Genomic DNA, 16,208 nt, shown 5'->3' on the forward strand with positions numbered 1-16,208 from the left:
AACCTTTGTACTAACTTGAAATGTCATTCAGCAATGAGTGTGGTTATGAATACTTTTTTATTATTTTGTGTTAGGTACAGGAGCATATGTGAATACCTAACAACTTTTCACTATTGAAAATTATTTCCCTCAAAATATAAACTTGGATTAAAATAATCACTCACTGATGTCTTTGCTGAAAATCATAGATCAATTATTCAGAGAGTACATCACATATCCCTGCCTGATACCACACAGGCAACTATGGATATGAACAGAATTACGCAAGGTTATTGGTTTGAGAATTGCACTTCCTAATGGGAAGTTAAAGGAAAGGTTCACAGCACTTGGGTAATGTGAGTAAACGAAGAACAGTGGAAATGCTGAGAGTACAGGTAAGGAGATGCCTAACATTGTTTCTGGAAGGCTGACAAGGTTCCATGGAAGAATTACAGTCAGAGACATAAGAGATCAAAGCCAATAAGCAAGCACAAGAAATGAAATCAGTCATTCTCGTAGCGAAACAGCACACACAAAAAGGCACAGAGAATTAGAGGAGTCTCAGAACGATACAAGTGTTCTGGAGAGAGTAAATGTGTGGAAAATGGTGGCCTAGCTAGAAGAAAGTTCTTCACTGTAAGCCATTGTGGGGCACCAAACATCAGTGCCATCATCAGGACACTAAAAATCAAAAACGAAAACAAAACATCCACGAAAAGCTTTTTTCCTTACGTTAGGAGACATGAAAAGATCTGAGAGTTCAAGTGGATGTTGGATATTTGAAAGATTACTATTCATGAATCTCTGTGTTATGTGTCAGAAGCACCAAGAGGAAGGACACATTCTGGCCACAGAGAAGCTTACAGTTTAATAGGGAAATTGGCACAAAAAACGCTGGTCCACACTAAGGCCTAGATATTATTAAACCACCTAAGGAAAAGAAATTATTACATTTGGTGGTTACTTAGGAGACACCTCAGTTTCAGGACCCAGACTGAACTCTCATACTTTCCACTTACATACCTTTTCAGAATTCCTCTTTTTAGGTAATGTCATCATGTCAACACAGAGATGACAGAAACAGAATAGTCATTCTTTAGTCTCCCTCTTCCTTATCTACATTTACCATAAAATCACCAGATAATGTGAATCCCACCTTCTCAGTCTCAAACATTCACTTTTCGCCACCTCTTTTCCTATCGTTATCCCATCTCAAACCCCACCTGGAACACCTGATTGAGGACATCTTCACTTGTCTGTTTTTTGTTCTCCAAATACATTCTCCTGAGAGTAGCCACAACACATTTTCAAATTACAAATTAGGACAAATCTCACTGTCAAAGAGTTCTTCTTATGCTTTGAAATAGGATAGTAATCTAGGCAACTGTAAATTAGACCTTAAAAGAATTACCACATTTTAGAGTTATGTAACCTAAATTGAACCAATAATGTAACAATAAAGGGCCTGGTCAGTACATGATAAAGTACAATGATTACCTTAAATTGCAGCATTTCATCCTTATGGTAGGTCACCTGAAGGTGCAGGGGGTTCACAGGTGTGGAAGGGAAGGTGTTGGCATACACAGAAGACTTTAAGGAGATGTCAGCTGTGGCCCCATGGGAGTTGTACTGGATATTGCTGACAAAGTACAGGTCACTGACAAAATAACAGTAAGGGACTCCAAGAGAACTGGATTCCTGGAAAGGAAAGTTGATACCATAGATCAGCAGGTTGCGTGGAGTTGTCAAATAGATATAGTTATAAAAGGCAATCTGTATGGAGACAAAGCCAACATATCACTCATTCATATAATTATAATTATGTAGTTGTAAAAAGTAAATTTCTAGACACAAAACGAAATACTTATTAAAAATATACAACCCTAATCCATATCTACTCATGACATGCAGATCAGGTCCCTTGGAAGCCCTGTTTCTATGGAATTGAAGCAGGCACATGGGTACTGGTGCTCTGCTCATGAACTTGCAGCCTGAGTGGAAAAGGTCTGGTGTCCATCAACACCTCAGCTGGTTACCTCCCAGGCGCAGCCACGGGCAATGCAGTTTTCTTCAGAAGCACCATGCTCATCAGGGTAGCAGTCTATTTTTTCTTCGTCCCTGATGATTATGTCCCACTCCACTGTGTATTCCTCTCCAAGGACAAGACTGATCTCGCTGATGATGGCAACCTGAAGAAGTAAAGAATACTCAGAAGATGTGTCCTCAGGACAAAGGCCTGGCAAGAGCCAAATATTTTTAGTAACATATGGACGTCAGACCAGACTTTCAACAATCCAGGGAACATTTGAATGTAGTTCAGATGGAGAGAGCTATATACATGGAAGGCAAATATTCAGTAGCAGGGTGGCAAATGTCACTACTCTATCAAAATGCCGTGCCTTAGGTTGTGGAAACAGTGACATCAAATAAAACCTGTTGCGATCATCCCTTTCCTTTCCTTCCCGGAGTCCTTCACCTCTTCATTTTGACAAAGACTTCCTTGCTATTTCAAAATCAGTGTATCTTCCTGTCATCCCGTCACCTAATCAGTGTCTCCTTCTGGACTGAAGTAGTGGTAAGAACAGAGCTATTAGAATCATTCGGTCTATGTTCTCATTTCCAGTTTTGTTTGGAATCTTGGACAAATTATTTCCATCCTTTGGGCCTCAGTTGTAAAATCTACAAAATTGCTGAATTGGAAAAATCATTGCATTTCATTCCATTTCTAACATTGGAGTGTCTTCAATTCTCTAACCGCAGATATCCAACACTTGAAAGCTTTTGGGATCCCATTCATCATGTCAAAATTTAACATTTTTTTCCCTTAGGTTTGGTACTTCCTCAAACAGCATTTTACATGTTTAACATTCTCATTTGTCAGAGCAATAAGATCTCACTTTAAGGATTTCCCTGTTTCTCTGCTGTTTACATCTTGCACCCACCTGTCCAACAAATCTCAACCTCCACTCCACCTCCAAGAAGACCTTGTTTCAAGGATCACTGTGAGGAGGTATGAGAATTAAGTCAAGTGTGACTTTCTTGTTTTGGCACCACACATCCTCCAAAGTCTGACCACCTGTTTCCTCCTGTTCAAAGCGAAGTCCTTCCCAAAGTGAATCCAACTTAGGTTAGCTACACGACATTCATCATGGCATTTGCAGGCAAATTGATGCAGCTGGAGAATATCATGCTATGTGAAATAAGCCAAGCCCAAAAATCCAAGAGCTTGATTATCTCTCTACAAGTGGATCGTGATACATAACGGTGGAGGGCAGGTAGAAAGGAAGCAAGAATGGATACCATAGAGGAAAAAGAGGGCTGGAGAGGGGGTGGGGCAAAGAAAAATAACAGAATGAGACAGACATCATTACCCTATGTACATGTATGATTACACAAATGGTGCGGCTCTACTTTATGCACAGAGAAACAACAGTTGTACCTCAATTGTGTACAAGGAATCAAAATAAATAAATTTTTTTAAAAAGGAAAATACCATAAACAAAGTTATAAAAAAATAAAAATTTAAAAGCAGATTCACGGGCTGACAATGCAGGGTATTCTCAAGTCCCTGAGTTGATTTATTCTGCTCTCTCAACTTAGAGTGGATTGCTATGAAAAATGACCCTTCAATGAAGGCATCACCAGTGGCCTTACTCATGTAAAATGTTCCCTGCCTCCTTACTCTTTCCCAAGATTGAGTAAACAAAATTCCCTGAAGATAGCTCAATTTTTGACAACGTAACAAAGCTATGATCATGAAATGTGAGATCTACTTTCCTGAGAGATATAAATGTAGTTTATATCTACATTTAAGGGTATTTTCTATCCCCGTACCTCTTCCTTCTGCCTTCCCAGACCCTCTCTCCTCTCTCTCTCCTATGCTGTCCTACAAACATGCCAGCTGACAGAAACCAAACAGCCACTTTAAGTCACAAGGGAAGAAAAGACCTCAATCCCACCAACACTGAGCCAATGAACCTATGCCAGCTTCTAAACTACCATGTCTACTACTAATATCTACACCTAAACTACTACTTGAAGGAAGAAAAAAAGAGTCCAGTTTATTACCATCTGGGGTTTCCTTTCCCTTCAAGCTGATAAATCCACACATGATATGCCATCTTTCAAGCCCAACACTGAACCTGTTGCCTGAACAAAACCCAGAACAACTACTCCATTAAACTCTGATCATCAATTAAAACATGAGCAAATATTTCTTACGTACATTTCATCCAGAGTGTCTTTCCGATTTTTCATATGTTCAAAATGTATAACCTCATTATTCACATTTAAACATAAAGGCATTCCTAAGATCTTATTAACTTATTCAGCAAATATGAATTGAGTCTATTTTCCCATATGAATCCTTCACATGTCCTGTACTTTGCCATTTACATAACCAGTCATATACAAATTTATTCCTAACTTCATAATGTATGTGTCCTCAAAATGTGTTATCAGAAGAAAATGTCAACTCCCAAGATAGGAGAAGTCTCACCTGACTTATTTCCCCATAATTTGCAAGGTCCCTCATGAACCATAATAACCTGGCAGCTGTAATGCAAGGAGTCCCTCCAGTACCTCGGGTAAGGATCATTTGGAGAAAGGATTTCTCATAGGACCAGGCATCAGAGTAAATGATTACAGCTTAATAAGGATGGCCAGGTCTCATCACAACCGATGAGAAATTATTTTATTAGTATTATCAAACTGAATAAGTACCCTTTCAGCAGAATCATCAAATCTTATTCCTAAAGTGATTTTTGAGAATATAGATGTTGGAGGAAAATTCCACTCATCTCTATGAACTTTTTAAAAGTGGGAACTTCAATATTTAAATTCATGGACTCCTACCTCCCACCTTTACCTTTCAGCATCAGACATCAGCTTCCAGATCCCTTTTCCTCTTACCTCTTCCACACTTTCCTAAATCTGCTCTCTTATGACCAATGAAACTACATTTAGAGAGTGAAGCCAGTGGGACAGAGGAGAGCACCGAGGGTCCAGGAAAAGGGGGACCCTGACAAGACCCTTCACCTCATCCCTGCTCAGTGCAACCTCCCTGTCTACTAGCTCTGCCCATCTGGTGCTTCATCACCACTTCCATTCTCAGCCCTCCGACTTCCCACCACAGGCATCCACACAACTTCGGTAAAAAGGGTCACCAAAGTGTTCTGAAGAATTCCAGGAAAACCACCTCAGCAAATGCATTTTACCTTCAGGCTAGCATCATATGTGACCTTGGGAGAAGCCGGACTCAGGACACCATTGTGTTTCACGATAACATTGCTGGGTTCCTGTGTCCCAAAGATCTTAATCTCCTGAAATGCTAAATTATTGGGGTCTTTGTAGGTAGACTGTGAAATCTTCACATCCAGGCGGTTCTGAAAATCAAAAAGCACCATGAACCACAAAGCTGTGCTGTAATACACAGATTCTCCACTCAGAGCTCCATCCTAGACGAGAAGCTCCCCACCCCTCCCAGTGCCTCCAGTTCTCCCTACTAACAAAGACTGTGTGTATAAACTTACTTTTGTAATACTCAGAATAATAAATCAGGAACAGACACACAAACACTCAATTTAAAAAAGCACACTGAATAGGACACACTGCTTTGATGCATCAATAATAGTGACCTCTTTTGACAAGATGGATGATACGATTATTGGGCATGAAGTCTTCCATGATGTGTTCACCTACAGCCACAATGTAATCACTGCCTTATTTCTATGAAGTTAGAAACATAACTCCACACATGCACAACCACATATGAGCCTAGGGTAGACAAAATCCCACACCTAAGATTCATAAAAATGTGCTACTCACTTGGGTGGCAGAAAACTCACAGAAAAGATACACTTTGTTGGCCACAGTGTCTGAAAGCAGAAGACAGACAAGTTAGGTCGGCCTGCCCACCCCACAAGAACAAGTCTCACCTGCCTCTCCTTAAAGCTAATTCTGAGGACCCCAGAGCCAGGATTTCCCTCCTTTCATGATGGAGTACCATCCACAGGCACCACAACTCCTTAGTTACTCATCTACCCATTATCACAGGTGTTTCCATTTCTTGGCTCTTATGAATAGGACTGGGATTAACATGGCTGTGCACACATCTCTCTGACATGCTGATTTCAGTGTCATCAGAAACATACTCAGAAATGGGATTGCTAGATCACAGGGGAGTTCTCCTTTCAACACATATTCCAAATAGCGTGTACCATTGCATTTCACACATGAGTGTGCACACATTTGTTCCATTTTCTCCACATGCTCATCAACACATGTCTTCTTTTCCAAAGTAAACATCCTAATAGGTATGAGAAGATAACTCAATGTAATCTCTCTGCTGATTAGTGATTTTTCAGGACCTTTTCATTACCTCTTAGTCAATTTTATGTTTTCTTTGGAAACACAACTATTCAAATCCTTTGTCAAATTTTAAAATCTGATTCTTCATTCACTTGCTATTGAAATGCAACTTTTCCTTGTGTATTTTTTGTGTAAACAGATTAATCAGACATGTAGTTGGCACATATTTTCTCCACCCTGGGCTCCCTTGGAGGATTTTCCATCGCATGTCCTCTAGGAGTCCACACATAATAAAACGAGAGCCTATTATACATCACTGGTCGATGGCACACTTCTGAGAGACACAGACATGCTGGCCTCACATTTGTGGTTCCTTGATACAATTCAAACAGCACAAGAGGAAACAACACTCTCTCACAAGTGACTTTTGCTACTGTGCCTGGGATCTGTCCCCCAAGCTGGAGGACCAGCAGGAGGGAGGGGCCATAACTCACAGGTAGAGGAGGGGAAACAACACATGCTCTCAACAGACTCACCTATGGATTCCCCATCATCCCAGAAAAGTTCTCCTGCTGCTTTGTTGTTCTCATCCAGGGCGATGATGAGACCAAGAGACTTCCGTCGACTGTGGCAAACAGCATTTACATAAGAAACAACGGTTACCACTGAAAGAATTTGCCAAATGCTTCCTTCATATTTCAAATGGAAAAACTTACTAGAAAAACACGGCTCTGCTTTCCTCAGGAACAAAGCACAAATTAGAAGGGGTTTCTTTCTCTAGAATTCATAATGTCTTCCCAGATAGAAATGCACCAGCTGTTATCACTACACGTGTATGTAGGAGCGATAACATAAGCATCAGAACCACTGCAATAGGTACAATGAAAGCAGGGCTTACACTGTTATTAGAAGGCAGATTCTTGGGAGAGAACGGAATCCTACACAAAAATCATGCAGCCAGGTCATTTTAGACAGGAAACCATCAGAAGTGACATCTGCTGAGACGGGCGGAGATCACTCCTCCCTACCTAAGGACCAGTTTCACTCAGGAACCAAAAACACACAATGAGGCCCATTTACATAATGCCACTTCACTTAGTTGATGACTTACTATTATTTGCACTGAGAGAAAAACAACGCACTCTAATGACCTGCCTCATAAAGTAGAACAGGAGCAGAAAACAACGCTGCAGGAGATGGTGCAAGTGCTGCAAGGAGAGAGGAGGAAGAGAGGGAGAAAGCCACTTCCTGGGCATCTCATGTCCCCATGCCTTGGAAGCCCTGCTGCTCTCTGGCCCTCAGGTGCCCCTCCCTGCCCCAGGTGCCCTAGTGTGTTCACACTCCAGCCTCTGCTGCACAGGTCACGTTCTCTGGTGACGCACTGGCCTGCTCTCACTCTCAGTCATGTGTTGAACTGTCACTGCTTAGAAGCCCAGGAGACCAAAACACGAATACATCCCAAGTCATGACTCCTTTGGCCTTCATGGTAAGGAAGGTCAGACACAGCCAACAAACAACTGAAGTAGAAAATGAACACTGACACGAACGGTGAGAACCACGGCTCTCCAGAAAGACACTTCCAGAGGGAGCTGGCCTAGACATGCTAGGGCCCACCCAAGGAAACACCACTTGATCCTAGTCTACTTTCCAACTGAGGCATAAAAAAAAGCTTTCGTGGAGTTACAAGAAAATAAAGTAGACATCTGAGACAATTAAACAACACAGGGGGATAAAACACTGGGCTACATTCACAAGGGTGCCCAGGAAGCCGACCCTGGGGTTTGTTTCCCTGGAGACAATGCCTGAAGGCCTAACACTGGAACACAAATACTGGTAAATAAGGAAGGCAGGCTGAGCCTCCAATTCACCAGTGAAACCAGGATCTTTAAAGGGACTAACATGACACCATGGTGGCAGCAGTCCAACTGGCTTGCACCCAAGGATAAGGCAATTTGCTTCTGGAGGAGACACACATCTGGGTCCTCAAAGTCACCACATATGAAAAGCAAAACATCACTGAAAGCACAAGGTATTAAGTGAGCACTAGAGTCTGCTGAAATAACTCCCCATACATTTACATTCCACCAAGGACTTCAGCAAGTCAAATGTCCAGATAGAGAATGAAGTGACTATCACTACAATATTTAACGATATTTAGGAAAAAGAGAAAATCACAAAGGAAGGAAGAGTTTGACAATGTCCAGAAATTCACAGGAGGCTGCACTCCCTCTGCTGGAAGAGTTGTGAGGATTTCTTGTGGATGAAATCTGAGATTACCCCTGATCTTTAAGGCTGCACGAAGGCTGGGCATGTGTATTTGAAACTATTTCATGAGATTCTGACTCAACTCCTACAGAAGAACCACTAAATAGAGAAATTTACGGTATAAAATCCCAGATGTCAAAAACCAAGGAAATCTGAGGTAGAATTAAAATTTGATTTGATTACTCCCAAAATCTTCTTTCTGAACTTATTAGCATAATTTGCATTTGTTTTTCTCTATCTCTCTGGTTGGGAAGTCAAAAGAAAAGTGCAAAATAGTTGTACTAGCTGGGCATGGTAGTGCATGCCTGTAATCCCAGAGCCTTGGGAGGCTGAGACAAGAGGTTCCCAATTTCAAAGCCAGTCTCAGCAATTCAGTGAGGCCATCTGCAATTCAGTAAGACCCTGCCTCAAAATAAAACTTTAAAAAGAAAAAAGGGCCAGAATATGTTTCAGTTCTTAGGGCCCCAGTGTTCAATCCGTGGTTAAAAAAAAAAAGAATAGGGAAGAAAGAAAAGAAATAAAACCCGTATGATCTGAAACTCCTTAAGAGGATCAGTATTTAAAGTGAACTCTTTGACACTTCGTTTTTTCAAAATAGTTTCCTTAGTGAGTGCTGAAGTTTCTAAATATGGAAAATGGACCATACATAAGCCACTGTTAAAACTACCATATTTCAAATGTTTTAGAAATAAAATTGTGTGATCTGAAAAGAAAAAAGCAAGAAAGCACAGAGGCTGAGAGTTTCATTTTTTGGCAAAAAGCTTATGTACCATGTAGGAGCCCCTGGATCTGTTTGAAATAATAATGAGTGCAGAAACCCACCAGAGCAAACTAGGGGACAATATCTGCAGAACAGCATGTTTTGGCAATGGCATGCATGCACACGCGTGGGTGTGGCTGTGTGTGTCTGTTTGTGTGTGTGTCAAGGTATAGCAGGAGAAACAGTTGTCAAGGTTACCTGGAAACAGCTTGTGATGGGCCTTGAGCAACCCAATAGTGAAAGGATTCAGACTTCAAGCAGGAAGTAACAAGTTGGATTGTCATATGGGAAAGATAATTTAGGGATCAGTGTAAACCATATCTTAAGCAAAACACTAAGAGGAAAAACAAAAAAACATGTCTTGCATTAAGACATATTCTCCCTGAAAAGTCTGTATTTGAAAAATTAAGGTCGTAACAAAAGTTCAAAGCAAAGGATGGAATTCTAACCTCAAAAAAAAAATTAACATAAAAACTCCCAGTATATTAAAAATAACATAATGTTTTCAGGTATGCAATGATATAAATATGCACTTTTAATACAGATATATTCTGTATTTTTTAACATTTACCCAAATAGGTATTTTTATCTGTTTACTGAAGATTCATTTACACAGCTATAAAATGGGAATAATAGCAAATATTATAAAGGGAACGTGAGAGATATGGAAGACTTGAGTTTTGCAGGAGGAGGAGATTTTTGAACACAGTTTCAATCACAAAATTGAAATGGATCAAATGAAAAAGAATGGGAAGCTGAGGTTATAGCAGGATGAAAAGCAGATCCTATGCCTAGAAAAGACCAGAAGCGAGGCAAGAACTAAAATTGTACATAGGTGGTCAGCAAAGGCAGACAGGGTGACCAGCTACACAATCAGCCAAGAACTGAGTTTTCTCAAGAGATGAGACTTTCTGTGCTAAAACTACCACCGCCCTCAGAAAGCCAGGAAGGCAGACCTCTTCAGCTACCTCTGTGCAAATGCAGAGACATGCAGGAGGGTCAAGAGTACAGGTATTGCCACCACCTTCAAATCTATCTGGGTGCAGCCCCAGATCAGCAGCTCCTTGAGAAAGACCCAAGGGAAACCCAGGCACAGTGTGATGCCCCCCATCAGCACACACACACTCAGAAAATCTGCTCCCCATATCCATGTGCCTCTGCAGACTCCTCAGGTCCCCTGATGGTGACAGAAATGGACCCTCTTGAAAAATGTTAAAACACAAAAGAGCAAAAAGGAAAAAGGAAAGAGAGCTTAGCAAACTGCTTTCTCCTTGAGGGATTGTTGCTGCCGCTCAGAAATTGGGTTGAGCCCATGTGGAAAGTGGAACACCAGCCTGGTACTCACCTCAAGTGGGTGTTCCGGGCAGGCTCCTGCCAGGGCAGGATGTAGCCCCCACGGACATGAAGGTTAATGTGCTCCAGAGGGGCTGCCAACTCCTTCCACACTCCCCGCGCATTAATATCCACACCCTGAGGGATGAAGAAAAGAGGAGGAGATGAGGGAGAGGACACGTGCTGCCCTGAACACAGCATCTGGAAGACACCTCCTCTGCCTCACTGACCAGCTACCTGCTCACCGCCACTCAGCACCCACATGGTCAGCTTCTGCCTTCCCCAGTTGCTGTGGGAAGTTCTGCTTGGCCGCTGTAATATCCTGTGAGTGTCACTTGTCTTTTCAGGATGGCTACGCCACATCCCACCTGAGGTCCTAGCGAGGATCCCAGCCCACAACCTGTTTCCAAGTCACAGAGCACAGCCACAGGAGGACACATGGCCATTCCTTCACTTCTCCTTGCTCCCGACATACTCTGCACAATGGCAGGTCTAGAACGGCTCCTTCACCAAGCGTCCCGAGTTGCCATCTCCCTCACGCTCTACTTCCACCCACTTAACCAAAGATCGTGCCTCCTAATTCACAGAAAAGGTCAAAATGAGCTCACATACTTTGTGTTTCCTCCTCTTCTACTCCACGTCTCAGCCTTGGTGATTGACATCTTTGTCTCGCTCATGTGTGAGAGAGGCTCTCTGAGTCTGACTCAATCACTGGAATCCCAATAAACCTTCCACATGTTCTCACCTAGAGCAGGGCTTCTCAGCATTGGCACTACTGACATTTAGGGCCAGATCATTCTCTGTTCTGAGGCTTCCCTGTGCTCTTTGACATTCAGTAGCATCTTCAGCATCTAAACACTAGTCCCAGCAGCATCTCCTTCCACCACACTGTGACACCCAAAATGATCCCACACATTGAGTAAGGTCCCCTGGGAAACACAATTCCCCAACTAAGGAGTGTTCCAGAGAGATAAGCAGCAGTCGACATTTAAAAAATAAAATGAGGCATATATTAAACTTTATTTACATAATAGTTGAAATCCAGAGTTAGCTGTGAACCAGGTTTCATCAATATCTACTCTATAACCAAAAATAAGTGCAAAACCTGTAAACATTAATAAACAGGAATTTCTTTAATAATCTCACCCAGGGGACATTCAGATTACTTGAACATTAAAGGGTCCCTTTCTTCTAAATGACTTGCTGCTTCAATGTTTATCTTTCCATTTCCTTTCTTCTACCTTGCCTTCTTTAGCTGAAGCTGTCTTCTACTAAAGATTTTGGGTAAAGGCCTTCATTCTACAAAAATTCTTTCTGGGTCCTCACATTTTGCTTTCTTTAATGTGGCACACATACTTATTGACAAATGCATTAGTGTTTACAAAAGCAAACATTGGCTCCTCTACATACTGAGCACCATAGGGAAAGGGGTCCAGGATTCCAACAACAAGAGCTAGAACAGTGCTTGGCTCCTGTGGAAGGCAGGGCCAGCAGGAGACGGGCGAGATGCCGGGAGTGAAAAATATAGGGAGGACCTCACACTCCAGGTCACAGTGCAGGTCATCCACACAATGGCAGGCCACACTGCACTAGGTGCCCAGGATCCTCCCTGGTTTAGCCCTACCCAGGCCCTGCCACAGAGAGTCCCAACACACCAAAAGAACCAGAAGTGAATACAACAGTCCATGTGCACACTCAGGGCCAAGGCTAAGCCAACTAAACCTCTCCCCCAGAAAGTCCTGGAGGGAAAGTCACAGCAGAATCCAACACATCACCAACCAGGAACAGACCCACAGGCGACAAAGAAGGGAAGACAAGAAGAAGTGCTTCACAGAACATCCAAGAGGCGGAATTCCATGGACATGGAGCATCCTGTTTTCAGGAATCCCCTGCCACCCCAAGGAAGGGAGGGGCCCACACACGGTGCTGCCTGTCTCCCTTCCTCCTACATTTCTAGTTCTGTATCCTTCTGCTCACGACGGCACAAGAGAAGCCTGACGTCAGGCAAGGCACACCTCAGTCTTCCTCAAGCATCCTCCGGGACCCATGCCAACCCTACACAACCAACAGCTCTCTTCTCCCTCTTCTCTGGTCAAGGCTTGTGCACTGACTACATCTGCAAGGGCCAGGCCCAGGTCTGAGTGTCCTTCACACACTGCTGCACAGTCCACTCACTAGGTAACTAGTATAGACTCACTGGTCTTTCTGCATCTGTAATGCAGATGAAGGAATTTAAAGGAAGACAGAGGTTAAAGAACTCTGGACTGAGGGATCTTCCACAGGACTGGATACAAGTAAAGCTACAGCACAATTTAAGAAATCACTAATGTCTCAGCAGAGGGAAAAGTGACTGTAGAGGAAAAGGCGGAAAGTCGCATGACCACCCACAAGCCAGGCACTGAGTGAGACGCTACATGTGCTATTTCACAAGGCTCCTGGGAAGGAGTGGACCTGGCACCTCTGGAGGAGAGAACACTGAGGCCATAAGGGTGACACTGACGTGCACAGGACCACACAGCCAGTTGACCCTGAGGGTCTGTCAGATATCAAATCTCTGCACTCACCATGTGCAGGTTGAATAAACATTTAGGAAAACTCACCGTGTAGAAATCGTACCAGCGGGCCGCAGGGAAATAGGCGGTGACACTTCTGGCACTCTAAAATTAAACACAAACAAGCTGTAAGCAGGGCCTCTGTATCTACCACAGTCAACAGTTTGCACAGGAAACAAAGCTCAGTGAGTGTCTTGGACCAACTCATCACGGCTCTCTGAAATCAAACACAAACATGCACAAACATGGCGTGAGCAGCAGGCACTGTTTTTTGAGACACTATATGCAGGAAAAGGATATTGAGCATGTGGTGGCTGACACCAATCTGTCTCCGAGTCCTGAAGACCAGCACGACTGGAGAAGTTTCCACCCTTCACCCTTTGCAAACATGGAAAACTTCATGGTCCCAAAACAAGGGACTTGAACAAAGCCTTGGAGATACAGGAAGTGATGAATGTGATTTATGATTTGCTCACAGGCTCACAGGAATTTCTGCTAAAGAGAAAACCCCTCAGGGGTGGATGTGCCTCAGAAGAACACTGCAGAGGAAGGGCAGGTATTTAGGAAGATGTGATTACTTGGTGTTTTAATCAGAAACCTCATCTTACAAGAGGAGGTGAAGATGGCCCTTGCTGGTTGCAGAACCTGCTAGAGAAACAAGGGCAGGGCTGGCAGAGGAAGGAAGGCGCACCATGCTGCTGGAAGTACTGCACGAAAGTTGGTTTCAATGGGGACAGAGCACTGTGATGAATTCTTCACTAAGGCCCCATCTAACCCTGGACTCCTCATTTGAGTTAATAAAGTAACAATGATATCTCAATGCACACTAAGGGTACTTTTTCTCTTGATTGTCTGATGAACTTGAGCTGCTAGGCTGACTAACATCTGGAGGGAACTGAGGCAAGCACACCTGTGTGCTCCACCTCTGCCCAGAGGAAGCAACACACAAAGGTAGATCAAACACCCATGTCCCAGGACACACGCACATCGGGGTTCTTCCCCTGCCCTATTCACACACACTCACACCTGGGATGCACTACAATCAGAGGCCTCCATACTCACAGCCTGCAGGACTGGGCTGACCAGGAAGGCTGGACCCAGCAGAAACTGATCATCTATGTCCCAGGTCACCCTGTCTGACACGAACCTGGGAAGTAGAAGAAGATGTCACAGTGAGAGTCCCAGCCCAACGCCTCAAGGAACAACTTACATTCAGAGGTGAGCCCCACACCCAACTCCAACTTTTGACATCCTTAGTTTTTATGTAGATTGAGCAGGAACATGTAGGCTCCCAATTCTCCATATCATGGTGCCTCAAATTCACAAGTGGTTCAGATATGTTCGTTATACTCTTATGAAAAACCTCTAATTTCTGTCTGGCACATTCTAAACATGAAGAAGGCCATCAATGCCTTCTCGTGTGACTCCAACTCATTTTGGCCAAGGTTCACATAATCAAATAGCTACACCAGATACACAGGTCTCCACATGGACAAATTAGATAGAAATTAGGCTGTGCTCCATCATTTCAAATATGTTTCACTCAATAAACAGTCTTTCCTCAATGACACATGGGGTGAATAACACTGAGTACAAACACTGTGTGGACACATTATGACAAAAGATATCACATCTTTGTTTGGAAGATATGTTTGTTTGCATCAACCGCCACCCTACAGAATGATAAACACTGTCTCTTCCTCACTGGGACCCCAGCTGGACACTCACTCATGCAGAAGAGGCCGCACCACAGTGCTGCCCTCCGTGTGGGCCTTGAACATCAAGGTGTACAGATAAGGCAACAGGGTGTACCGGGTCTCTAGCACACTTCTGGAAATATCCACAAAGGCAGCATCCCAGGACACAGGGTCTTGTCTCTACAGAAGAAAACAAAGGGTGTTCACAGCATACCCTAGAGACCTAGGGTCCCAAGCAAGGAACAGAAAGCTTGTTGCCAGTGCATCACACACCACTAAGCTCAAGGCAATGAGTGGTGACACTCCAAGCAGACACTGAAGACTCTGGTAATGGTCAGTGAGGTGCTCCCAGGAAAGCTCATGAATATGTGTGGAAGAATCATCCCAAACCCCAAGATTCATCTCATAGTAGTGGGGGTTCAACTAATTGGGAGGAGTATTGATGATTTCGAAAATCTCCCCAGGAACAAAAACAGCCTGAACTATGAGGCAAACATGGAGGCTGCATAGAATGTGCTGCACACCATGGGAGGGAGGAGGAAGGCCCTACCTTGGTGCCAATGGTGTTGTGGTTCCTGGAGAAGGGGTAAAAGGCTCCCAGCTGCATCCAGCGAGCACACATCTCATACTCAGCATCTTCAAAGAACCCACAGATATCTGCTCCCGTCTGAAACCAGAGGAAATGAAACAAGCCTGTGGGTGACTGCTCAAGGATGTGACTGTCCTCTTGGGGATGAGGAGGATCAGAGGACACTTACATAGGAGATGCCAAACAGGCTGAACTCCATCATGCCTGCAATGAGAACCATGGCGGTCAGCTGAGGCTCACATGCCCTGCGCTCTCCTCCCTCCTGTCCCCAAGGATGCTAACTCCCTTCCCTGAGCAGGGGCCCCGGGAACAGACCACACACCAATGATAGATTTCTTCAGCTGGTCCCACGCGGCTGTGTTGTCTCCCAGCCAGTGCCCTCCCCAGCGGCCAGAAGAGGGGAATGTGGAGCGGGTGATGACGATCCCTCGCTGGCCAGTCACCTCCTGCACAGCCCTGGTAGGAGGGGAACATGCAGGAGAATTGAGGACCAGCAAGAGCAATGGAAGTGCAACTTCCCCCTCCACAGCTCTTGAGCCAAGTGCCTGGTGAGAAAACGTAAGCTGCCTGTGTGGAGGGAATATGGAAATCCACGCAGTAGAAAGGACCTTGCTGACTCATGGATTACACAGCAGCAGCATAGCCTCTGTACAATGCTTTCCAATGAACTTCACCATGTTACATATCCACTGGGTTAGCTCCCAAATCACTAAATCACATTATGT

The 16,208-nt window shown here is 43.8% G+C and overlaps 1 protein-coding gene across 1 annotated transcript in view; it reads right to left on the reverse strand.

The window, feature by feature from the left end:
* LOC124990625 (maltase-glucoamylase-like) overlaps nt 1-16,208 on the reverse strand; it is a 188,821-nt gene that overhangs the window by 53,607 nt on the left and 119,006 nt on the right. The window contains 12 exon segments of the mRNA XM_047560811.1: nt 1,477-1,677; nt 2,016-2,168; nt 5,196-5,363; nt 5,806-5,855; nt 6,825-6,913; nt 10,659-10,783; nt 13,246-13,302; nt 14,260-14,344; nt 14,926-15,074; nt 15,445-15,561; nt 15,653-15,687; nt 15,806-15,939. Of these exon segments, the coding sequence (XP_047416767.1) occupies nt 1,477-1,677; nt 2,016-2,168; nt 5,196-5,363; nt 5,806-5,855; nt 6,825-6,913; nt 10,659-10,783; nt 13,246-13,302; nt 14,260-14,344; nt 14,926-15,074; nt 15,445-15,561; nt 15,653-15,687; nt 15,806-15,939 (1,363 nt within the window).

This window comes from Sciurus carolinensis, chromosome 8, assembly GCF_902686445.1.
Source record: "Sciurus carolinensis chromosome 8, mSciCar1.2, whole genome shotgun sequence".
NCBI classification, from domain to species: Eukaryota; Metazoa; Chordata; class Mammalia; order Rodentia; family Sciuridae; genus Sciurus; species Sciurus carolinensis.